This window comes from Corvus moneduloides, chromosome 4, assembly GCF_009650955.1.
Source record: "Corvus moneduloides isolate bCorMon1 chromosome 4, bCorMon1.pri, whole genome shotgun sequence".
NCBI lineage: Eukaryota > Metazoa > Chordata > Aves > Passeriformes > Corvidae > Corvus > Corvus moneduloides.
This window is the reverse complement of record NC_045479.1, coordinates 60,155,535-60,180,569: the sequence shown is the minus strand read 5'-3', so window position 1 is coordinate 60,180,569 and position 25,035 is coordinate 60,155,535. Positions and strand designations below refer to the sequence as shown.

Here is a 25,035-nt window from a genome sequence, read left to right as displayed (position 1 = left end):
CCAAACACTGAAATTTGTTTTGCCTCTATATAGTTGGAAGTGGGTGTGTGTCTCACTGAGGAGAAGCAGGGTGAATGCTCCTTTCTGTGCCATCCATTAATCAAATTTCGTTTTCACACTCAGCTGTATAAGGTTGTGTAGATATTTGCAGTGTGACCACCTGTTTTATTTGATTTTAATCTCCTCAGCAGCTGTGATGTTACTTATCATCAAGGTCACAGAAATCTCAAAGGTAAATTTAAGAATACAAAGCAACAGCATCCCAAAGTTTGTCACCTTAGAAGTGAAAAGATGAACTATCCATTCCTATTATTATTCCGACTACCAAAACTCTATAAATGTTCCCATTTTTACTGGTTCTGGAAGGAGGTTTAGGTTAGGGCATGTGTATTAGCTACCCTCCCACCTTTTCCCAATCTTTAAAGGATCAGTGGTGTGACTGTTTGGGACATTGAGCCATTTCTGTAAAATGACCGTGGTCCTGCTGCCTTGTATTTTTGCTTGTTTTGTCTCCATTCATGTGTCTCTCTCTGCACTTCTTGAGACTTGGTCAGCTCTAGAAGACATAATGTGAACCTATTCTGCTTAAACAATATTTTTCATGCCAGGTACTATATGAAAATGGTAAATATTGTGTTAAGCTTAGGTCAACCCTCATATCTTAGGGAAATGATACCTGTGCACACAAAGTATCTCAGAATCCTTCCTGAACAGATTGTCTTCAGACTGATTAAAATAATAGAGGTGGTGCCAGCTGTGCTGGGCACACAAGGACTCTGTTGTTCATTTTTGAATTAGTCACCCTCATGTGGTTCATGATCCTTAGCTCATTGTACAAATACACACCACTGAGATGAAGGCACCAATATTTAATACTCCCACATAGCCATTTAGTAAGATAACTAATGGACAGAAATATATCTTTTCTCTATGAATGTAGCAGGATTATATAATTGTGATCAGTCCTGAAAAACTCAGCTAACCTCGTAACTGGAGCAGGTTTTATTGTATTTAATAGCCTCAGGATGCATATAGTAGGTGTATTAGCTATTGCACTTCATTTTATTGAGAACTCATTGACAATCTGATTTATCAGCAAACTAGGCAATGCTATTTTTCATAATGTCACTGTATCATGGAACCAGTATTTTTAAAAATATGATTCTCATTTTCTCTTTCTAATGTCAAAGTGCCTGAGCTATTGGTCTTTCTGATAACTGAGAATTGCAGTAATAAATGTGTTTTGGCCATTGAGGTCAGAAAATTATGAATATGTAAAGAGATAAACATGTTTGAGGATGCTTTTGCCAGCTCTGACGAAGTGTAGTTAAAATTCTAATGGTTTATGTTGCAGAACTGTGAAATGACCTCAACATAGACTTGAAATTTATTAAGTAAATAATATAATGATATATTGCTTGGTAACAATTTTCCTTTTGCTGGCATGTTGGTCCTATCAATCAAAACTTGTAATTTAATTTTAAGTTATAAAGGATAGGAAGGAAGATGTCAATCTATCTAGTAAGCATCTTTAATGGGAATGAGAAAAAACTCCCCTCATCAATTTAAACACAAAGATCTGAAAAGTAACTTACCTGAACTATAATGTCTGTGACTGCAATGCAGTTCCTGTAACCATTGTTAAGTTTTCCAGATACTTTGACTCAAACTCTGCATTGGTGAGGAAACAAGGTGTTATTCATATAAGAACCTATTAACACTTCACATCTCTGCTAGTACTTCTAAGACTTTGCTGTTTAACAAAACCAGAACATTGCTTAGGGAATGATTTTTTAAAATCTTCCAAAGTGATGGTGTTATACTTTATATGGTCTGCAGGTTTTCGTCACACAAGGGTGATTTTAATCAAGTTTGAACAGGGCTTCTATCTGATCTGCCTGGAAGCTGGAAATATAGTATCTATGTGTAGGGTCTCTTTAGAAAAGTAGTTTTAAAAACAAATTATGCTACAGAGACAGCGATTTTGTCCAAAATAAAGGCATGTGTAAGTCAGTTGTTCCTGTTCTTTATGGTCTGTGTTGCTCAGTTCCAGGAATAAATCAAGAAGCTCTATAGTTGGAGGCTATATAAATTCAGAAAAAACATTCATCAAAGACAAGAAACAATTGATACCTATGAGCAAATAGATCAGAACACTTCTCTTGTGATGTCAGCATTCCAGCACAGTCTGCTGCCAAGGTGCTTATAGCAGTAGTGGGATAGCCCTGATGATCTAAGGACTAGGCAAGGTTTGTAGAGTCACTATCTTCATAGGACTGTGATAGATGAGAGGAGTAGGTGAGCCTTCACATCCTCACCACATCTAAAGCAGAAGTAGCAAACACCAAGAGGCTGAAAACAATTTCTGTGAGGTTGTATAAATTATGTTGCACAGTTGAGGAGTGGGAGCCTTTGTGAAGAAAGTTTAAGGAATGTTTGAAGAGAGCTAGTGTATTTATATGTGGCTGGCATGTCATGAAGGGTAAGGATTCAGGACTGGTCTGGAATTTTACGGAGGACACCAAATAATCATCTCGGTGGAATAGATGGAGCAGGAGCCTGATTTGAAGATGAGAAAGGGTTGATCATACTTGAACATGGTTTAGATCTGTTGGAATATCTGTGTGGTAAATTACAGAACTGCAATTAGCATCCAAGTACTGGGATTATAAATGATAGCTTTTCCTTATGGTTACCACTAAATAGATATATGTGTTACCTAACAGAGTGCTGGTAGAGTTTAGCAAATAAGCTTCTGTCACTTGGTCTGTTATAATGGCAGGAAGTCCAAGTGGATTTTTCTCATTCTTTATTAAACGTTGTATTTCCTGCATCCTAGATACAACCACTGGAAGTGGCATCTGCAGTTAGCACACATTTTAACTGCTTAAAGCATCCCCTATATTCTTGTCCAGTTGTATTTAATCTCAGTTTAGCACTTCACTTCTGGAAGCAACACAGTAACCTTCAGAAGTATAAAGAAAGGCTTGATTTCATGCCTGAGGTGTAGTGGAGCATGTACAGATAGCATAAGCCCTCAGGCACAAGCATCAGGCAGCTTTAAACATGGTCCTAGTACCTAACTGAAGTGAGTTTGTGTATAAAAATGAAGTAAGCCATTTATCAAAAAACCCGTAAGATCCTTAGTTGTGTATCTGGCTGAAGGTGTCAATATCCTGACATGTCAACAGAGCTAATAAGTACTGCAGTATTTGTCCAAAAGTCCTTGTACTTTTTTTGTTGAACTAAACACCTTGGCTGTTTGGATTCATCGGTTGCCTGTGTCCCTTGGTGAGTCCAGCTGAGTAGGCGTGCCCTGACCAGTGATACTCAGCTCAGCTGTCTTGGCCATTTTCTTTTGGTTGAGGCTGGAGGAAGAGACATCATCTGGTTGTAGATAGAATACAAGAACAGAAGCAAGGAAAGCTTGATCCCAGCTTGTTGTTCTTCTGTAAGGAGCTGGAAAGGAACTACACACTGCAAGCTAAGGGAGGCAGAGACTGTGTACGTAGCCAACCTTGAGAGCAAAGAGTAACCTGAAAGTAGGATGAAAGGTCCACCTGGCCTAGGATCATGCTTCCAGTGTGGCAAACAGCAAGCTGGAAATAGTAGAAAGCAGCACAGTCAAAGTGACATTCCTTCCAGCCTGCAATGATTTGCAGCTTATGTTCTCTCTGGGTGGGATGTGCTAATCCTTAGTAGGTACTGCAAGACCCTCCTGTCCCTACATTGAGCCTTCCCTGCCTGAGACAGATTTTATTGTTCTGCAGTTCTAGGAGGAAAACTGTCTTCAGGAATATGAATATTTGTATCCTACAGAGCAGGAGCAGTGGGTTAAACAAGCTCGCAACAGTGGAATTTACTCTGGGGGCAAGACAGGATATGAGCAAAATGTCTTGCATATAATATCTCAGGTTGGAAGGGACCCGTAAGGATCATCAGGTCCAACTTGCATGTTGCCGATCTATCAGATTTTCACATATAGAGCCTTCTTCACATACCCAGGCTGATTCTGCAGCATGTACTCAGTGTGAATGATGACTCTAAAAGACGTGGAAAGAGTCTGTCCACAAAAAAGTGTGTATTTGGGGTTGTTTAGATTCTCTGAGTGGCTGTTCTGCTACTCGTGCAGTAGAATGTTATGAAATCAGGTGCTACATTCTGTACAGCTACACAGTCCATAATACATTATCAGGTTCAGTTTGCATTTCTGTAGCTGGACATTAGGAACATTTTGTAATTGGATAATAGAATATGGAAGGCAAAGTTGAAAGGTCTTTAAAATCTGGCAAAAATTAAAATCAATGAAATGTTGTGAAACAAACAATTCAGAAATTGAGGTTCAGCTTGAAAAAGTCAAAATAGTGTGAGAAAAAGAAATGGTACTTGGAGAGGAAGGGCCCTGGGCAAAGGTCCTTTAATGCTAAATCACTCAACAAAAGTGTCAAGGTCAAACTTGCAGCTCAAATTACAAGACTGCTGAGAATTGTAGGAAAGGTATTACTTACGAGGTCATATTGCAAATTTAAAGTGCAAAATGTAACGATGAAACAAACATAAGTACGGAGTATTCTAAGCAGTGGAGAAAAAGCAGTTATGGACCTTTCATTGGCATCTGGAGAGTCACTTTGGCAGGTCAGAGATTTTATTCAATATTTTTAGAGACTGCATTAGAGCCTAGTAAACTGCACTGCTAGGAAGAAAGAAAACAGTAATTTTGGTATAAAGAAAAATGTACACAGATAGTCAATTAGTAATTCATCCATATAGTGTAAGATCTCTGTGAGAGAAGATGGCATTGCGGCCTTTGTGATCAACCTCTAATCTCAGGAGCAGTAATCGGGCAGGCTGATCCAGAGCAGAGCATTCTGAAAGTTGTTGCTGCTCAGGCTGGCAAGAAATTGCTGTCAAAGGACCTCAAAATTAATGCTTTCAGTCAGTCTTTCTAGATATCAGTTATTCCTGTGTGGTTGGATGAAGGGACATGTGTTGAGTGTGTTGGCAGAATCAGTGAGGAATTGCAGGGTTGGGGATATCTAGTCTGCTAACAGTCCATCAGCTCCTCAGTAAACATGCTGCAATGTTGGAGCAGAAACCCGGAGATCCCATTCCATGGCAGTTCTCCATAAACTGAGAGGCCAGGCTACTTTGTTCCGTTGAGTTCATGCCACTGATCTGCAAAGAAGCTGGGCATCTTTGGACTTCTGGAGCCTCAGAGTCCTCGTTGTTGTTATTCTGCCTCATAGGCTGAAGCATCTGAAGTCTAGACACTTGCCTTCTTGTTGGGTTGCCTAGGAGCCCAGCTGGCAAGCAGGGAGGCAAACAGGCACGTTGTAAAACTTTTCTGCTGTAATGCTGCTTTGGTTTCATCAAAATCAAATGATCTCTCTCAGGTATTTCAGTCTTGAATTGTCAATCTCACAGACAACCATCCTGCCTGGGAATTTTCACCTGGCTTTTCATGGATGAACTTGTTTTCAAGACACTAGCTCATAAACTTAGTGCAAATATAAATATCTCATGATAAGTAGAGGAAGCATATCTCCTGTTTATAATTGGATGCAAATTTCCTTTCCTACCTCAACATCTGAGAGTTCTCCTGTATAGAGCTTTCAAGGCCATAACTGATCTCTGTGTGGAAGAATTACCAGTATTGTTAAAGATTCATCCTCTGACATATTTTTCAGTACATATATTGATATGACTGATAAGCAGGTATTTTTGAGGACAGGAATGAGCTCTGTAAGAAGTAGTTTCATGTCAGTATTATACTGTGCATTTCTTTTCCTGGTATATTCTATATCCTATATTATTTATATCACTATGAGCATGTATGTCAGATTATGTGCTCAATTTCAAACTGTTTAAATAGCTTTGCAAATAATAATGGGGCTAGAGGGAAGAAGAGCATAAACCTGAAACTACTATATATTTTATTTCTAGAATAGGCAGCCTCAGCACATGGTGTCTCTGACTGTTTTTTAATTGCTTCTTTAAAAAAAAAATCTTCCTTGCTTATTTCATGCTGCATCTTCTGTTATCATTAGACTTAGTAACTGATGGAGGTTTCTTTACTGTGTTATGAAACAATTGTAATATATATATGCTGGGATTTTGGAGAAAAAACCATTGGTCTTCGTCTTGGAAAAAAGCAATGACCATGTACCTCATCAAAGACAACATAAAATTTTATATCAGTGATAAAACAGGGCACAGAAGAATGCTAAATGTTCTGAATAGAAACTGCCTACTCTTAGGCTGATGGGAGTTAGATTTGAAATGGCTTTATGTCTCGTATGTTGCATTTCTGTGTTTCCTCTGGCATAAATTGGTCTTGTCTCTAAAATCTGAAGTCAAAGTCTGATTGTATGAACTCACTGTGTCGGTAATGATGGGAAATCCTAGCCCAATGGTGAAGGGTTTATAAAGAGTTGTTATTTAACTGTTCAATCTGAAAGACACACTTCAGAAAAGATGTGGAAAATAATAATTTAAAGATATTTAAATGGTTATGAGTAACTCTCTAAAACCTCTGACATTTGGTAAGACATGAAATCCAGCAGCCTTTATTATGTTGAATGCCAACAGGAAGACCAGTTGGATTTCATGATACTAAAGGTCCTTTCCAACCTAAATTATTCTATGATATCCAATAGAGCCAGAGGAGCAGCTGAACTAGCAGCCATGTAGACAGACACTGGAATCAATACTCAAATATCTCAATTTTTTTTCCGAATGGGAGGGAGAAATAAATAAGATATCTTGTGCTTCCCACTCAATTGGTTACTGATACCCAGCACCCCATGAGGTTACGTGGAGTTACCCAGCAGGACAGAACAGACAGTGCGAGTTCAGCTCTGCTGTTCATCTCTGCATTGATGCTTGTGAGGACACTGAGGAAAACCAGGAGGTGTCCAGTCCCTGTCCTGTCCTTTGCTGGCAACACCATAAAGATGACACTCATCGCTGTGTCTTTCTATAAATTCATGTTGTTAACAGGCACTTTGATAACATCATTTGAGTGGAAAATGTTCTACAGTTTGAAAATCATATGTTACAATCCTGTTTGATATCATGGGATTCTTTTCAATGTAAGAAAATATTATAATCTTATACATTTTTTAGTATTATTATTGCATACTTCAACAGATTTGTGATTTATAAAAATGTTTTTTATTCAATTGCAGTCTTCTATTCCTGTCAACTCTTTTGGTTATTGCCCATTGCTGTACTAATATTGATGTAAGAAAATGTAACCAAGTCTTACTACTGTAATAGTTATTGTCTGTTCCTTTGAAAATTGCTAATTGCAGAATTACAATTTTACAATTTTTTTTTGCAAGAGAAGAAATTTTACTACAGTTAGATAAAATTATTGGCTCTTACCTGAAAGTTTTGTTTCATCTCTATTGTAAAAATATTTTCTCTAGTTTATATCTCAGCTAAGAGCAGATTTAATGCAGCTTTCCTAATTTAAAAAAACCAAACTGTTTGGTTTGGAATTTGACCAATCAGTTAAGCAAGAGGAAGGTATGTTGAAAATAGATTTATATTCTAAATGGAGACAACATAGAAATTCTGCAGTAATTTAATGAAATTTCAATTAAAATTTATTCTATGAATGAATTCTCCTATAGCCTGATCAGGTATCACAGGGTGGATGCAGATGGACTACCAAAATGTGTTACAGAAGAAGGTGAAAGCAGTATGTGATAGTTTTTGGAGAACTTAATTGTCTTGTCTCCCACACTGACAACTTAACTATGTGCATTCCACGACTGATGAGTAGGTGCTGTTGGTTTTGACATCTACATATGAATGAAGTGGTTCTTAAGTATTTCTTTTTTTCTCTTTCAGTTATTGTAGTGCATGTATGTTAGATCCAGACTGCGGTCTCTGCTACAAACTGAATAAATCAAGTGTTGTTGAGTCCTCATGCATTCCTGTTGATAAAGATTCTACAATGAAAGCAGCTTGGGGCAGGTATGTAACCAGTCAAGATTTTTTAGCCTTGTGCTCTACAGAGAGTGTATTTTATGCTGTTGAGAACAGTTTTGCTTTTACAAAAAATGTTATTCTTAAGGTGTTCGGGAAGAAGAAAATAACTTGGCATTGTCAAAAATGGGTGATTACTTTCTAACATAAAGAAAAACCTTGACCCTGATGTGTGCAGCCCATTTGGTGTAGTCTGCCACTTAGGAAGTATGGCAAAAGTACACTAGAAATGAGGAAAATTACTTAATGTTTTCATTCATTTGAGGTGGCATATTTCCTAGTTATATACTTAAAGCCACCTGAATTAATTTTCTTTTTGAATGCATTAATTAAACCACACTTTTAATATTGGCCTGATGTGGTGTCCTGTTAACCTCATGATTCTGTGTGTTCCCCTGTTCCCTCCCTGGCTTTGGCCACTCCCTCGGTTTCTCCCTATTTGTTCTGTACCCCAGCCCTGCCCAGGGACCGCCCCTGGGCCCCTGACAAAACCACCCTGCACCCAGCCCACGCTGTCTCTCTACCTCTGAGCATTGCTGGGACAAGATGTGGTTAAAGCCATCTCACACCCTCATGAGAGACCCTTCTCTGCCTCCTTTACCCCCACTGCGTTGTGACGCTGCTGCTGCCGGAGCCAGATCGCGGGGCTGTCCCAAATGGACTCTGGGATGCGGCTGATGGCATGGCCCTGGGAAACCCTCACTGAGCTCTCAGGGAGCAGCAGCCTGCTAGCCAGAGTGCAGCGGTTACAACAGCCTACTAAAGAAACAATTAGCTCAGCTGAATAAACTAAAATAGTCAAAATCTGAAAAGTTCAAATTGTCAAAAGCATGGGTTTTGGCCACAGATTTCTGTGGTTCTGTGCCTGAAAGGGCTGTCATGCTGTATGTTGCACTTGGAGTGTAAAAACATGTGCATTCATAGGTGCAACTGCAAAATATATCACACCTCTTTCTTAGGCAGCACAAAGATCTCCTGTGAAGTCACAGTAACTTTCATGTTTTCTGAAGTACTGACCATTCCTAAGGAATGGCTTTGTGAGTTGGAACATTGTCTTGTAAAGGCTTTATGAATACTTCAGTAGTGATTAGGGCTTGGATTAGAATTTAGAATGGTTCAGAGTCACAAGGGAACTAAGCAATTACTTCTGATAAAACCACCTCACCATAATTCATCTCAGCCACCCAAATACCATGAATATACTTAGGAAATAGGCAAAGGTTTGTGTGGTGGTTTGGGCCTTTTATTTTTTCTTTTTTTTTAACTTTCATACATATTTCTCAGAATTTAAACCCAAGTGTCTTCATGGCAGTGAGTCATATTGGACAGAGGTTGAAATGTATGAAAATATCTACTAATTGTAGAATCATTAATTTAAAATTACTCTAAAATTGCCTTCATTTTGATTTCAGTACCGTTAGGCCTAGTAATTCATTCCAGGTGCAGAAAAGAGAAGCTTGTATTTTTTGTGATCCTAGTTTAAAAGCACTGTGATCATTTTGGGGCTATTAAATAACTGTGAAAACTATAAAATCTCATCTGGCCTGCTTGTTCTGTGACTAACTTCAATGTCACATTATGGAACATACCTTGCATATTGCCTGATACCCAATGTGATCTGCAGCACGTGGACTTTCATATATCTCAGGGTAACAGATGTAGTTTTATATTCCAAGTCAACATTCATTTCCTGTATGCTGTAGTTTTAAGTAATTTGTCTGTAATTAGCAGAATCACACTAGAATGCTGGAAGACATAGAGGGAAGCAAAAAGTAGTTATGAATAGTTGATAGATAAAATTAAACTTTATTTCATTAGCTAGAGTAATTGTTTAGTGTAGTAAATGTGGGCATAAGCAATTTTTTCATATTCATGATTGAGTCTCACATAGACTCTTTGCTACACAGCCTATTGGAGCAAATTAGATAGGGAAGAAGAAATACTTTGTTTCCATATTGCAAAATGCAGTATTTCTATGTTGTGCAAGAATTCCACAACATGAGGACCTTGCTTAAAATCTTTCAAGAGGAAATGAAAGAACTTTAAATTTGTTATATTGGTAGTCACCATAGTGAAAATCCCACCTTAAGATGGACAACCAATAAAATACCCGCATTTCTTTTTGAAAATATTCATCATCATTTCTAGTGTTTATTTCGTTAATTTCTCTCTTGCTTCTACCTGGTCTGTGTAATCAGGGAGTTTTCAAAAAGCTGATCCTTCAAGCTGTGAAATGTCAGGTGTCACTTTCTGTGCCTTCCAAGCCCTGTGGAAGAGGGAGGCATTTTGCCTTCTCCTTTTCCTTCTCCTCCTCCTCCTCACAGATACATGTATTTCTGCTTACTGGCCCAGAGGGAATCCCCATAGCTTTTTGTTTCCAAGGGCTCACATTCACATACCACCCCCCAACTCTGTTTGTGCAAATCCTGAGTCTGTTTTACAGCAAAATCAGTCCCACAAAGCTGTAGGATTTCCCTGCCAAGGGAAGATGGCTGCAGGGAAAACAGCGTAGTTACATCCCCAGTTGTGTTGTGTCTCAGAGCTGCCAGAGGGGTCTGTATCTCCCTGGCAGCACAGGGAGAACGAGTGCCTGAGACAAACTAAAAGCACTGGTGAAGGAAATTGCAGCCCTTTCTTTCACAAAGTTACTTTGTCACAAAGTAGTCATACAGGGGCAATTACTTTAAAAATACATGGCATGATGGTGATCAGAAAGTAGTTTAATAATTTGAAAGATGATTTTGTGAGCTATGGACAGCCATAATTATCAGCAGCGTCTTTTGTAACTCCTGTGTATCCTGATGGCTTCATGCCATCTGGTATTAGATAGATGAGTTTAAATGGCTTAAAGCCTCCAGGGTTATGCTTGGCTCATGGAAAATCTATTTTGCCATTAATTTTGCTCAGGAGAGAAGAAAGACCTGCGCTCTTTGTTTGGGACTTACTGGAGCTCAGATATCTGAGCATTAGCAGAAGCAGCAGCTCTCACGATGCTGATGCAGGAGTTAGAGAAAGCTTCTCCTGGACTCAGGCTGACAGTGCCATGCAGAGCATTTCACTGCTGCTGTGATCACATTTTGTTTATGATTTTCCTGCAGCCATGGAGACGTGCCTAAGGCCACACCATATGATGTGTGTGCACACACATAGGTCTGCAGCCAACTGAACCCCAACTGTCCTGACATTTGCTCAGGGGCTTACCTATTCTTGATGTGTAACCTACCACCGAGGTGAGAAGTGCTCAGAAACATTAACAGAGAAGGCCTTATCATATACTTTTTAAAGCTCTCTGCAGCCATGCTGGCTGACATAGAAAACTTCTGTTTATATATTTATAGCTTTGCACTGTTTTTCACTGTTGTTCCCAAGGTACTTTGGTAACACTGATGTAGTGGTCAGTGCATTTTATTCACAATACATTTCCCCAGTGCCAGCCAGGTGTACTAGACACCACCTCTATTGTTAATTGTATTTTTTTGGTTATGGTGTTTTCTACATTGAGAAGTTCTGGGGAGGCGAGGGGAGAGAGCATAGACTTCAGTCTCCTGTGGCTGCCAGCAAGGCTGTTTATGTTGCTGTGGTTGTCATAGAAACCCAGGGAGACAATTAAAGCATCCACATATTTTTCAAGAAGAGTATAGCATTTGAGTTCTTTTGAATGTAGGGAACTCAGTGGCTGGCAGTGGCCCTGGGGGAGAGAGACTGCGCAAGAATAAATCTGACTGAGTCCAAGTCAGAGCTTAAGCAGCTTGAGTAATGTGCAACGAGTGTGTCTGTAAGATCATACATGTACCACAAGCAGCAGAGATGTATTTTTTAACATAAGTGCGACTGGTATGAGAATAACACAGAGAGGAGTGTCTTGCCCAGGGCACCAGCACAGGCAGGTGCTTTGCTGCCCTTGGTATTCCTGAACCAGTTAACAGAGTAGCTGTTGACATGCAAATCTTGCTGCCTCCAGCTCTGCCCAGGGACACATAAAGGATGGTTTCAAGACAGCGAGCAAGAATATTCTTAAATTATTCACTTTATAGTAAAAGAAGAAGAGCTGTATCTTTTCTTTCAGTGTGGTCTGGGGGTTCTGTGTTGGGACTCTGCTCTCCAAGATTTAGGGAAGTTTTGCACTTAGCAGTAGCACAGAAAGGCTTGCAGTTCTGTTCTTCATGAACATTGAATTATGAAATTCCCATGAACTTAATCAAAAGCATTATCTCACTTTTACAGATGGGGATGCAGTGGGAAGGTTCCACTATGAAGCTCAGGTGGCACAACAGAGGTCATGGGCAGAGTCCATCTCTCAGCCAGGACAAAATGTGGAGGGCATTGCTTTCAGTGTTGTGCTTTCTGAACACAACCCAAAATCTAGGGGTTTTTCCCACAATTACAGTACTCAGAGAAATTCCTCTATTGAAATTTCTGTGTGTGTGATTGCAATATTCCTAAAGGTCAGCCAAGAATGAAGAAACTTTAAATTGCATTAATACCCTTACAGTTGAAAGAATAACTGCAAGGGAAGGAGGTACTTACAGTGCCTTGATGTGACATTAACCTTGACATGAGTATGTTGTCAAGACGACAGCAGGCCCACAACTGAGCTAAAACGCTCTCATGAGCAGCTCTGAGCAATCTTTCTCTGGAGGGAATGATGTTAATTTTATACAGTAAACAATTATGAAGAAATAATAACATCAGCAGCAGATCAGAGACAAGCCTAGAAGCTATCCTGTCCACAAAATTAGCTGGCAGGTCTCCACAGTCCCTGAAGGAGAGTGATTGGGAACAGAAATCTATAAAGAGAGAGGAGCTGAGTGATTTGCTTTTTTCAGCCATTTTTATTAACTTCGTTAGAGGAACATCTCCCTGCCACGGGAGTTTAATGCTTTATGGAGAATTCTGCTTTTGGCCATATAAAGAAGCACTCCCCTCTCTAAGGGCAGTCAGTGCGAAGGCGAGAGTGCAGAAGAGCTCTGTCTTTGGGAAGTTCTGTTTTCCTCTAGCCAGTGCTCTCCTGAGCATCGTCCTTCCATGTAAAATTAATGGCATGTTTACAGATGCTCAGTAATGCTGTTATGTTTCACTGTGCGCCTGTTCTCATACTTGTCAGTTTGCTGAGGGGTTTAACTGTTTAATCTTGGAAACCTGTTTGGGGAAAAAGTGGGTTTAAATTACCTGTGCAGTGAGAGGAAGCGGGTCAGGCAGGCAGGCAAACCCTCTTTCCCAGCTTCAGGAGAGTTTCCACCTCAGGAATCTGCCTAATGACCTTGGCATCTGAGCCTGGATGCTAACTAGATTCTACTGGTTAGAAAAAATAAATTCATGGGAGTTCATTAGCTGGATTCTCAGACAACAGACTGGTTTATGTCCAACAGGGGACATGCCAGTGTCTGTCACAGCCTTGAGAGTGTTCTGGGGAGCTTTATGTTCATGCAGCACTGCCTGTTGTCTAATGCATAGCAGATGAGACTCTTAAAATTGTTAGAATACTTTTTCTTCGTAAGAACATTAGATTTTTCTAAAAATACTACCTTACTTTTCCCCCTTGGAGACAAAGACAGACATGTAAGTTCATTACACTTGTTTTGCATCATGACAGGTACATTTGTAAAAGTTCCTGTGACTGCTTTACTAATGCAGAAAGAATGTATGTGTGTATTTACACATTTAAAGACTGAGAATCTGTTTTCAGTACATCATGGCAAACAGCATTACAGACCTTTGCTGTTACCACAGAAAGACTAGCCCCAGAGCAATTTTTCAGGAATTAAGTACTCTTCTGTCCATGGGTAGACATAGCTTGTTTTGTCATGCAGGAAGCATTGGTAGAAGATTTTACTGCTGAAATGTTTATTTGAAATCTTTCTACAAGGGTCTGCATTGAAAATTCATGCTGAACTCAGCAGTAATTAGAGAGACACTAGTATTTCTCCTACAAAGTCATCAGATCAATAGATGAAGGTTATATGTAGGATTATGGTTCTCATATTTACCATGTAAAAAGGTAGTACAGGGAGTAAATGATTCAGGAAAGTAGCAGGATAAAGAGAATATTCACATCTGCATGTATATTGGCAGCACCCTGAATGTGAGTTGTGATTATAACCAGTAGTCTTAGAGAAATCTCTTGATGGGCAATTGTGAGCGCTCTGGGGGGTCGGCAATCACGTTGGGCACCAGACTGCGGGAGCTTGGGGTGGGTCGGTCGGTCGGGACAGACGGAGACGAGAGATCTCTGAAGTCAGATGTTGGAACATGCGGTTTATTGCAAAGGGCGTGGGTACAGGGGCACTGCTTAGAGCTGCCAGCTGCAGCTCGGAGCAGGCCCAAGAGAGCAAGAGTGTAAGCGAGTAAGTAAAGAGAGAGAGGAATGAGAATGGAGTAAGAGTGTGGTAAGAGTGGAATAAGAGAGTGTGTGAAGTCCTGGCTACAATACAATAAATCATCTTCTGTACTGAATATTCTAATTGTCACTAACCAATCTAATACAAGATACAAATCCTATAGCATTTACATACAGCCTATAAGAGTTCTTATATTACCATAGAGTGTTACATCTTAACTTCTAAAAACTACTCTTTGGACCCCTTCTGCTGAGCTAGTAGGGTCTGCTCTGACCCTTGGACCTGCCTGCAAGCAGAGGGTATTGTTCCATCAAGAGGGGATTACCTTCAGTCGGCCATACCATTGTTTTCCAGTTGTTCAGTAACTAAGACTTGGTAATTCAAAGGTGGCTTTCATTTCGATGTCGCCTGTAGTTTTCATATTCCCAAAATCTTTTGTCGGGCAATCATATTTATAAGGCTTTCCTGTTTCATCTTCCCCAACAGGCAATATGCTAAATGTTGGCTAAATTGAAACATTCATAGCTTCAGTAGGAACCAGAATATAAAGCGCCCCCTCTCAGCCCCAATATTGTTTAGAAAAGAAAATCAAAATATATGCGGTTTCAAATAGAATTAAATTCTGATTATCTTCCCCAGTGCTGGTAAGCGTGGAAACCTGGAGCAGCTGGGTGGCAAGATGCAATCCTATTTGTCCTGTTTGATTAGGAGGATATACTTCAGCACAATAATATCTAATATATATTAGTGAGGTGTGCGAAAACAGAAATGAAAAAAAGATCTGAAACTGATTGCAGTCTTTGTCAGCCTAAACTCTAAGGCACGAGGTCTTTCCTGGGAGGAGGTTATCAGACAGTGTAGTCATGGTCTAAGGGGTGCACATACCACTGTGATTTGTAAAAAGGATGTAGCAGAGAAACTTAAGAAATCTCGTGTGCATATTTTAAAGCCATTTCTGCTAACTAAGAGCAAAGAGGAAGAATAGAAGGATAAAGTAATATAGAATAGAGTGTCCTTAATCCTTGATGAGCCTGTCTTACTGGTGATGCCAGAGTAGGTAGTAAAATAAATGGAATTTTAATGTTCTGATTCTTTCAGCCACTCTTCCTGCTCAAATCTTTAAGACAACACACTTTTAAATTCTTTCAAAAGGAAATTATTTCATGGTGGACCTGAAAACCATAACAAGCTCTTTTTAAGCATATATAAAGATGGTGAAATCTATATATATACTGAAATATTGTAAGGGTGTAATTAAATAATTGAGGGTGGAATTTCATTGTAGCTTTAATAGACGCTAGTCTTGTCCTTTTTTTTAACTGTTTAACTTGCTAAAGGGGGAAGACATTTTAAAATTATTATTATTATAACATAATTAACTTTTAATTTAATGCCTGTACAAATAAGATACTTTATATATTATAGCTGCATTTTAGGTCTAATGCAACATGATAATCTAAACTGAAACTATTTATACTCCTTTCAGATAATTACTTAGGAATTACTATTAATAGCTCTAAGACAGTATTTCTACTCAACCAGTAGAAAATTCTGGATGTTTGAAAAGAAGCCCTGTTATGAAGTGAATGTGTTCTGACTGGGAAATTTTTAGTTTATATGCTGAAGATAGTATTTATTTGTTGGAGACACCCAGCACAAAATAGGATTTTAAAGCTGGACTGGTTAGTTTGAAACATTGTTTGTACATTTGTTCTCTATCCGTTCCCTTTTATTTCACTTTGCTGCTAAACATGCTTCTGGATCTTACTCCGAGTTACTATGTAAAAGGCATTCTGGTAGGAAATGCCAATTGCTATTTGGGTGTACTAGTTGGAAAACAAACCAGTGGGAGGCACCAAGTCAGAATAACAATTTAATGGGGAAGTTAAAGAAAAGGAAAGAAAAAAACCTAAAAGAAAACACTGGTTCAAACTGACAGAGTCAAGATACAACCTGAGTCCCTGTTAGTCAGGGTGGTGGTAGCAGTCTGGTAGAATGGTGGCTGCAGTCCTCTGAAGCAGTGATCCTGTAGTAAAAGAGAGTCTGCTCTTCCTCAGAAAGTCCAGTGGTGGCTGTGTAGCTCCTGTCCTCTGGAAATCCAGTGGAAAGGGTTGTCTCTGGTGTTCAGTCTCAGATTATATCCACGATGGGATGCTTGGTTCCTCCCTCTGGGCGGAGCATCTCACAATGGGGTAATGAGTCATGAGGCCAAGTGTTGATGAGGCTCATTAACAGAAGATAGTCCGGAGGGAGTTATCTCTGAGTCATGCAGCAGGACAATGATGGGCCATTAACAGAAAGATAGTCTGGGGGGAGGAGGCAAGGAAAACACTGCCCCACCTGATTTCAACAGCTCATGAGGATGGTAATGGAATACACTGCAACCCAGGACATTGGGTTACTTGTTACAACTACTTCAGATCCTTACAGCATTGAGGTAACTGGAGTAGAAAAACAAAAGCGGCCCTTGAGCTAAAACATTATCTATCAATTGCTGGTTTGTATCTGAAAAAATTGTTATTTAAATGGAAGAATGTTTGAGTCAGTGCTCTTCATTTTAAAAGTGGTCTAAAGAAGAAGATGGTATGGTGTTCAAAATTTAAATATACATCTGCTCAAGAAGCCAGCTTTCTGCTTATTTCCGCTGAAGGGGAACTAGAAGGAAAATACTCTTGTTCCCTGTTTAAAAAGCATGGTTGCTCCTAGTTGACAAAGGAGATAGGAAAGCAAAGGAGAAAAAATGCCAATGTGTATGAGAAAATTGTCAATCTCATATCAGTGTGCTGAGAGTATTCGGATAATTCCTGCAGCTTTTCTCTCTCCATATGAAATGTACATTAGAGAGTCTTTTATTGCCCATAGGAGCCTGCTGCTAATTAGCTTCTCCAGCTGCTCATCTTCTTAGGGACAGATTGAGAGACATCTGTGCCTCACTCCTGGGGCAGTGTTGCAGCAGGGGCAGAGCAAGGCCCTGCTCTGCTCATCCGAGGGGATCTGAGAGGGGCACAGAGCAGAATGTGAGCATGCAGGGGGCTACTGCTGGGACAGACATGGGGATTTCCCCTTCTGCCTAGGAGCCAAGGAAAGGGAACTGACTCATATTTGGAGCATGTGGGGTTTTTTTCTGAGGGGAGAATTTCCAGTCGTTGTTTTTCACATTTACTTGGTTATTGACTGAAGTTTATTTTAATATTGACTCTGAAGAATTTAAATAAAAATAATTTGTGAAAACTGTCTCAGCAGATTCCTTTAGGCTTTTACACTATGAAATTGATTTACTAAAATGAAATTTCCTCTGTTTGGAGGGTGGAAAATATTTTGGAAAGACCCATGTGGTTGGGGATTTTTATTGATAAAGAACATTCAACGGGGCCGAACCCAGACCTCCGTACAGCAGCTTGTACGTTTAACAGCATCCCTAATCCACATCTTTATTCCATAATAAGTAGTTTTATTCCATAATAAGTAGTTCTTCAATAATCACAACATCTGATACAGTAGAATTTTCATATCTTCCCTTCTTAAAATAATGGAATTTTTAGAGTATTTTTTTTTACTTTTAAGGGAAAATAAATCAACACATTTCTGCAGTAGGACTGTTGAATAATTCTGTAAGTTTGATAAGTTTAATTCATAGAAATTACTGTATGTGCTGTCTGCATGTGTGGTTCATTTCCTTGAGAATGGAGGCAGTAACATCAATCCCTCACTGGCGCAAGATGAACTGAAATTATCGATTCATTTGATTTAAAGTTGTGACCCTACTTTAACTCAGCTTGTTGGTTAGTACAGGCTAGGAAGTGGGCAGCCTGTGAGGTGGCAGGTCACACTTCTCAACAGCAGCACTTTCTGCATTTCTTCCTCCTTGCAGGATGTACAGACTTCGTTTTGTCCTGTAGCTTTCCACAGCTGCAACATTAGCTTTGCATAGATAATAATAATAAAGGATGAGTTTGAGGCTCTGCATGATTACTGAGTTCTTCAGACCTGTGATTCAGATGGGGTGTGTTCCCATGTAGCCTATTTTCTTGGCAAAATAACTACTGTTAAAAAGCACTTATTTATGTAAAACTCTTTTTAGATGTCAGAGGCCATGGAAGATGGATGGTTAATTTGATTTCTGCTGAGTTCTTCTGCTGTCAGATCCCAGACTTTTGAGTTGCATATAATGATGAAGACTTTGGTACCCAAAGTTCATAAATTTCATAAACTGGAGATAATTTAACCAGTTACCATTTATGTATTTTATAAAATTCGTTAGATTAGGCATAGGTATTGCACCTGCATGCACAAATGAAAGCAGAGCAACACTCTCTTGTTAAGTGCTCGGTCTCACAACTCAGGCATGAAATAAACACCTTGTTTTAAGTGTTCTTAGAGCCTTAGGGCTCCATTTTCAGTTACGACATTAATGATTTGCAGTGAACTTTAGGGCTGACAGCAGAGGAATCTTCTTTGGAGAGCTCTGTTGGGTGATTTAATTCAGAGCCTCCCCAGTACAGCAGGAATGGGTGGGGATGCGGTGCATCATTCCCCTTCTGAAAAAGGTTTTTCTGAGCTTATCAGGGCAGAGCTATTGCCACCTGCTGGAATCAGGGAAAAGCTCTGTTTAAAAAATACTGTTCCATCATCTATTTAAAACAACGAATGCAAGATGTCAAGTATTGTCTGGTTAGATTTCAGTTGTGTGGTGGTGAACAGCTGCTGGCAGTAGTTAAAATGTAATATTTGTGTCTGAATTGCAGTTACAGAAAATGAATGTCACAGTTCAGTACTTAGATGGAAAGTTAAGGTGGTCAAAATGTTATTGTTAGAACTTTTGAAATATAAACTTTGTATGTTTGTCAATAACTAGAAATTAAACAGAGCAAGGAAGTGCTAAAAAGGCATGCTAATACTTGTAATATTGATCTCTATTTTCAACTCCTTGTCTTTATGTGGTTTTTTGCCTCAGATTCACCAAAAAAAAGCAAATTCAGAAAATTATTTCCCCCCCCTTCCTTTTGTTTCAGTAGAAATTTCCAAAGGATTGATACCTTATTCTCTCTTCATTTCCCATTGAAATATGTGGTTGACTGAGACTTTAAGATATTAACAGCTCTCTGGAAAATTGTTTCTGCGCAGTGGTGGTTTGGCTGGGAGGCACAGGGTCTGCTGCCTGGAGTAAGCAATAAACTGTCTGTAAAGCTTCAACAGTGTGCCTGCAGCCACAGAGCTGACCCAGGCTGTGCCGGAATTGTGTCACCACGTCCCGTCTGGGGTCTGAGTTTGGGGTTTGGGTGGGATTTGCTTTGTTTTTCCTCAATTGAACTATAAAATCTTGCCATTCTTCACTAACTTCACATACCAGGTTTCAACATGAAAGTACAGTTTTTACAGTGTCTCTGTATGTCTAAGACTTTGGGGTAGTCAAAAGCAATACATCTTTTTCTCTTTATCGTTTTCTGAAGTGTTTGGAAGCATTCAGAAGAAAAAAAAGATTGTAACATAGGACCTATTTCATTTGGAGGGTGAACTTCCAATGAATATTCGTGCTGAGTTACCTTGATACTCAGGTGTATCTTGTGCTGAGATTCCTTGATAAGTTGCAACAACGACCTTCATTTCTTTGGTCTTTAATTACCATGGTCTTAGAAATCCTTTTGTCAACTGTAACTCAAGTGATGCTTTCGAGATGATGACATTCCTCAGACACTACCACTGACACATGGTGAACAGCACAAGCATCAATAAAGGTTACTTGTAAGTTTAAGTAAAGATAGGAAGTCTGGATGGAATTTGTTTAAATCAAGTTCAGATGTCTAAAATTGTGACCTTGAGCTGTCTTGTATTGACTAATGGAGTAAAAACTGCTCCTTTTTATTCCTTTTGTGTTGGGTTGACCCTGAGTTGATGGACAGTCTTTAAGACCAATTACGCTTCTCACAATTTACATATTTAAACCGCACAGAAAGGCGGGACTTCCCCTTTTGGTCGGAGCTCGCCTGCTGGAAGGTGGGGGGGGGGCTCCGAGCCTCCCGGCCCCGCTGGGCCGGGCCGGGGCCACTGCCCCTTTCCCCCTTTCTCAGCACCACGGCACGGACCCTGGGTCGCTGGGGGGGACTGTCCCAGAGCCGCAGGCAGCTAAAACCAGCCATGGACTGCTCACAGCTAAACCCATCCAGCGTGGCTTCTGGGAACAGGCGGGTCCCTCTCCTCTCCATGCGGAGCCGGCGGAGCCAGCGGGAGCCGGCAGAGCCTCCTGTCTGCAGCCAGCACACTTCGTGCTGAACTGAAGAGGACACCGTGCAGCCAGCAGCACAGAGGGAGCGAGGCTTTCCCCACCGTCAAGCCCGAACAAGAACACCCTTCAACATGGCGGTTTCAGAGTCAGAGAAAGAGAAGTGAGTCACGTGGGACGGAGCTGGAAATGGCGACAGGAGAGAAGAGGGCGGTGCCGCAATTCTGGCGCGCAGCTTAAAAGAAACCTTCTTGCATGCCGTGGTAAGAAACCGTAATACCACAAACTGTTTGTCTCTTTAATCCAATGAAAGAACATGGGGGGATGGAGTATCCTCGTGTGCCTGTGAAGATTGTGAAGAATGCCTATGCCAGGCTATATAGAAGTAGTAAGAGGCTGTTAGAGACTTGTGGCGAAGAAAAGCCTCTGTGTGCAGGCCAAAATAACTTATCCTTAAAAAGATGAATAACCCCATGTGATGGCCCATGTTTTATAGTATGAAAGAACTGTGAAATTCTTCATAGGAGAGATGTTCTACACACAGCAGACTGTTTGTTTCCGGGCGGGTGGGCTGTTGGTGGCAGTTTGGGAACCACGTGCAACTGAAGGAAAACCTTTTCTTCCTTAAGCATAAGAGAAAGACTTTTCAAGAACTGCAACACTGACTAACATCCCATGTTCTGTTATCCCTTGTGTAAGCTGGATAAAAGGAGAGAAGTGCTGGAAAGGGGGGGGGGGGGGGGGGGAATTTACTTTAATTTTGTTTCGTTGTTTTCTCTTTACTTTTAATTCTGTTAGTAATAAAGCTCTTTCATTGTACTGCAACTGTTTAAGGTTTGTGCCTGCTTTGCTTTTCTCCTAATTCTTATCTCACAGAAGAAAAATAAGTAAATAATGGATATTTTGAATCAAAACCACTACACCTTTCCAGCTGGTCTTTGCCTGTGTTTTAGAGAATAGACTTTCTTATGCTATGCTAGCAGTTCTTGCATGCTGTTCTGTTAATATTTCTTCAATTAATATTGAAATATTGATACTTATTATTATTGAGCCCTACACTCAGCCCTTCCCACCAGTATTCATTGGAGCAATGTGTCTTTATATACCATACAAAAGAGGCATCTCCTGGGAGACTGATATTTCTGCAGTGATTAGACAGCTGGTTGATATTTCTGTTACAACCAAAAGAACTTTAGAAATTATAATTATTAAGAGAATGAAATGTAAATTCAGGTGAAAAGAGATTAAACATCAGGTAGAGATTTATTTTATGGTAAGTCTGCATGAAATTCTAAAATGCTGTGTTTGACATCATAATCTTCAGACCAGTTTGTTTCAGTAATTCTGTCATTGAGTGTCAATGCTGCAAGGAAATACAATCAGGGAGACTAAATGCTTTTAAATCTGGAAAGAAAAGCTAGAAGTTCTCCCATTCTATTGCCCCAGTTCTGTCAGTAGTTTGACTGCAGTCTGATGCTCCATCCATAAGCTCTCAAACATGTCAGAGCAGGGATGACCCAGAACTTCCACCAGAAACACTGGGAGCAGCAGAACAGCTGCAGTTCAGGGAAAGACCAGGAGCACTGAGATGCAGCGAGGGGTCTGCACACAAGTGAAATTGTTAATGAGCTAGTCTGTCACAGATGTTCAATGCCAGTCTGTCTCTAACAAAAAATACTTGAATCTCTGACATTTATAAGCATTTTTGTCCTGAAAGCTCCAACAGAATGAAGCCTGCCCGCCTGCAGGCAGGAGTACAGAGTGACCAAATCTGTCTGGTTTTTGCTGGAAGGCCTCAGGCAGCACAAGTTAGCTCCAGCAGCCCCCAAGGTGACTGATAGACACTTTCCAGTTAGTGCTCATCACTGAAATTTCCCAAAGGTTTGTCTTTCAGAAGAAATGGCCAAATCATTAATGAGCGCTTCCTCCTTTCAGAGAAGTAGGGGAAGCTGGCAGTGACTGGATGAAGCCAGACTGAATGTGCATGCTCGCTTGGAACTGATTGTTCCAAAAGTGAACTATTTCTGTATAACCACAGAAAAGCCACTAAACATTCTTAAAGCACATTCTGGGGTCACAGGGAGTCCACAAGCCTTTCTCAACCATGATGGCTGCCAGGAGGGAAATAATAGCTCATTCTGTTTCCAGAATGCCTCTGTGATACCTTTTTGCTGGTTGTCATGCAGAGACAGCTTTGTGCTTATGTTTAAAATTGTGAGATGACATCTACTTCACAAGCAGTAAAATATTCCCAGATGTCATTTCTTGCGAGGGTTCTCTGTGTGCCTGTGCCCTTGCCGTGGCATGAGTTGTTTCTTTTCAGTTTGTGCTTGATTGCAGTGAACACAATTAGATGGAGCTTTTGTGGCAGCCACCAAGGTGGTGGGAGCAGGAATTCTCACGTCCCACTGGCCACTCTGTGTGCAAGTCACATCACTGAGCCACAGCCCCATCACACACATCAGGTCTCCATCAGGACCAGTACATGAATACATGAGTATAAAAATGTTGTAGCACCCAAATTGTGGGTCTTTACCACATCATGACATTTTTTCCACTCCATCTGGTAGATTGCAGTGGGTTTCTTATATTTTTTGATATTACTGTCATACTCAAATACCTACTGATCATGACAAAGGCTTCAAAGTGTTGAGTAGTATCATCTCCATCATATTTACTCAAATTTCTAAACATTCTTTGCTGATCTGCACCTTGGTGAAGTTCTTCAAGAGTTGGTAATACCCGAAAGAAAGAAACAGTGAGAACTGCAGCATTTAACTGAAATTTTTCAGTTTGAGAATTAGGACTGAACTAGAGTGTTTCTTTGTCTCTTACTGGATCTTGCTTTTTGTAAGGATTGGCTGAGACATTTTAAAACCAACACTGGAATCTGAGAGGCTTCATGACTTGCTGAGGGCACTCTGCTGGAGCCCACCTCTTTATAAAGCATTTATAAAGTGGTTGGGGTTCTCATGCACGTCAGTAGTTTGGAAGCTGCAAGAAATAGTAAAATTTGTCTTGAAAGAGAATAAAAGATTTAGAGTTAGTAAAGTTGTTCGAGGACATGACTAAGTAAAAATTTTTTAGAGAGAGGTGAAATCTCAGTGAACCACTGGGCGCAATTGCTTGTAGAGCCACAAACCTTAGCAACAGGATATGCTGAAGGGACAAACCTGAGATTTATATGCATACTAAGAATATTTCAATAAGAACTGTCAGACAGTTTAGTGGTTGTGAAACACTCCATGGTTATTTTAAATTTTTGAAATCAGTGTATTCTACAGATGAAAAAGCAGGAAAAGTTACTGAAGGTCTTAGTCTTTAAAGTACACAGATATAAGTTGTCAGTAAACCACTGGAGTGTGCCCTTGACGGGGAAAAAAGGGCAGAAATCTTATATTGCCTGCTGTTGCCTTCTGACCCTTACCTGAAATGGTTCACTCTTTCATTGTTGCTTTCTCATACACTTTTTAAGCTTGTAAACACACAGAATTATGTTTGAAGTTGCAAAAATATATTCTTGTGTCTTCTCATGAAAACATTTCACAGCTATGGGCTCTGCTGCTCCTTTAATGTTACCTTGCTGTAGCTTTAACCTTGTATGATGTCAAATTCCAGTGAAACTTTCTCTGATGTTTTTGAGAAATATTTTCTGCCACCAAATACCAGCATATTAAGCTGCTGAGTCATACTTCAATTTGAGAAAAAATTCTTCAGAATATATATTTTAAAAACCCCACTGTCTTTACAAAAAAAAAAAGGCGTCTTTAAACTATTTACTCAGCTTTAGGAAGAATCTCTCCAGAAATAACTACCAGATTGTACTGTTGTTTATTTATTATATACACTGTTATTTTATTCTCCATCTTGTAATTATCACCCACTGCTGTTGGTATCACTGAATTTTTCAGTTATAAACCTTAAAGTTGTCTTTTGGGAGTACATAATAAACCCATTTTTGTCATGCCTTCTTAACTGGAGAATACTAATTTTTACAGCTAATATTTCAACCTGTCAGCCCCTTAGCTGGTGTTGACCAAGTTGTTTTCTGCCAGCTGTTTGTTGAGTGTACTCTTAGACTTGGATATAAATGGATATAGATGGGATCTCTGTGCACTCAGTTTGTGCAGTAATATATTTAGGTATTTGAGGATTTTATTTAAATTATTTTATTAGGTGCTAATTTTGTTTATATATATATATATATATATAAATATTTTAAAATCCTTTTCCAGAAAACAGTGCAAAACCAGCTTTTAATCTTTTTTTTAACAAAATCAAGACACAATATATATGGACTTTCTGATCCTTTCTTTTTTTTTTTTCTGTTATCTGTTTCATGTCTTTGTTGAAAATTGGGACAGTTTGGAAGCATTTTACCAAAAAAAAAAGAAAGAAAGAAGCCACATTCCTTCTTTTGTTTTCCCTCAGCTGAACAGCTGATTTTGTACCTGAAAGTGTCCAACATTGAAACACAAAATA

At 39.7% G+C, this 25,035-nt stretch overlaps 1 protein-coding gene across 1 annotated transcript in view; it reads left to right on the top strand.

The window, feature by feature from the left end:
- The window catches only part of SLC2A13 (solute carrier family 2 member 13), a 150,399-nt gene that overhangs the window by 108,684 nt on the left and 16,680 nt on the right, over positions 1 to 25,035 (top strand). Inside the window, exon 7 of the mRNA XM_032105536.1 lies at positions 7,858 to 7,983. Within this exon, the coding sequence (XP_031961427.1) occupies positions 7,858 to 7,983 (126 nt within the window). The remainder of the gene's footprint in view (positions 1 to 7,857; positions 7,984 to 25,035) is intronic.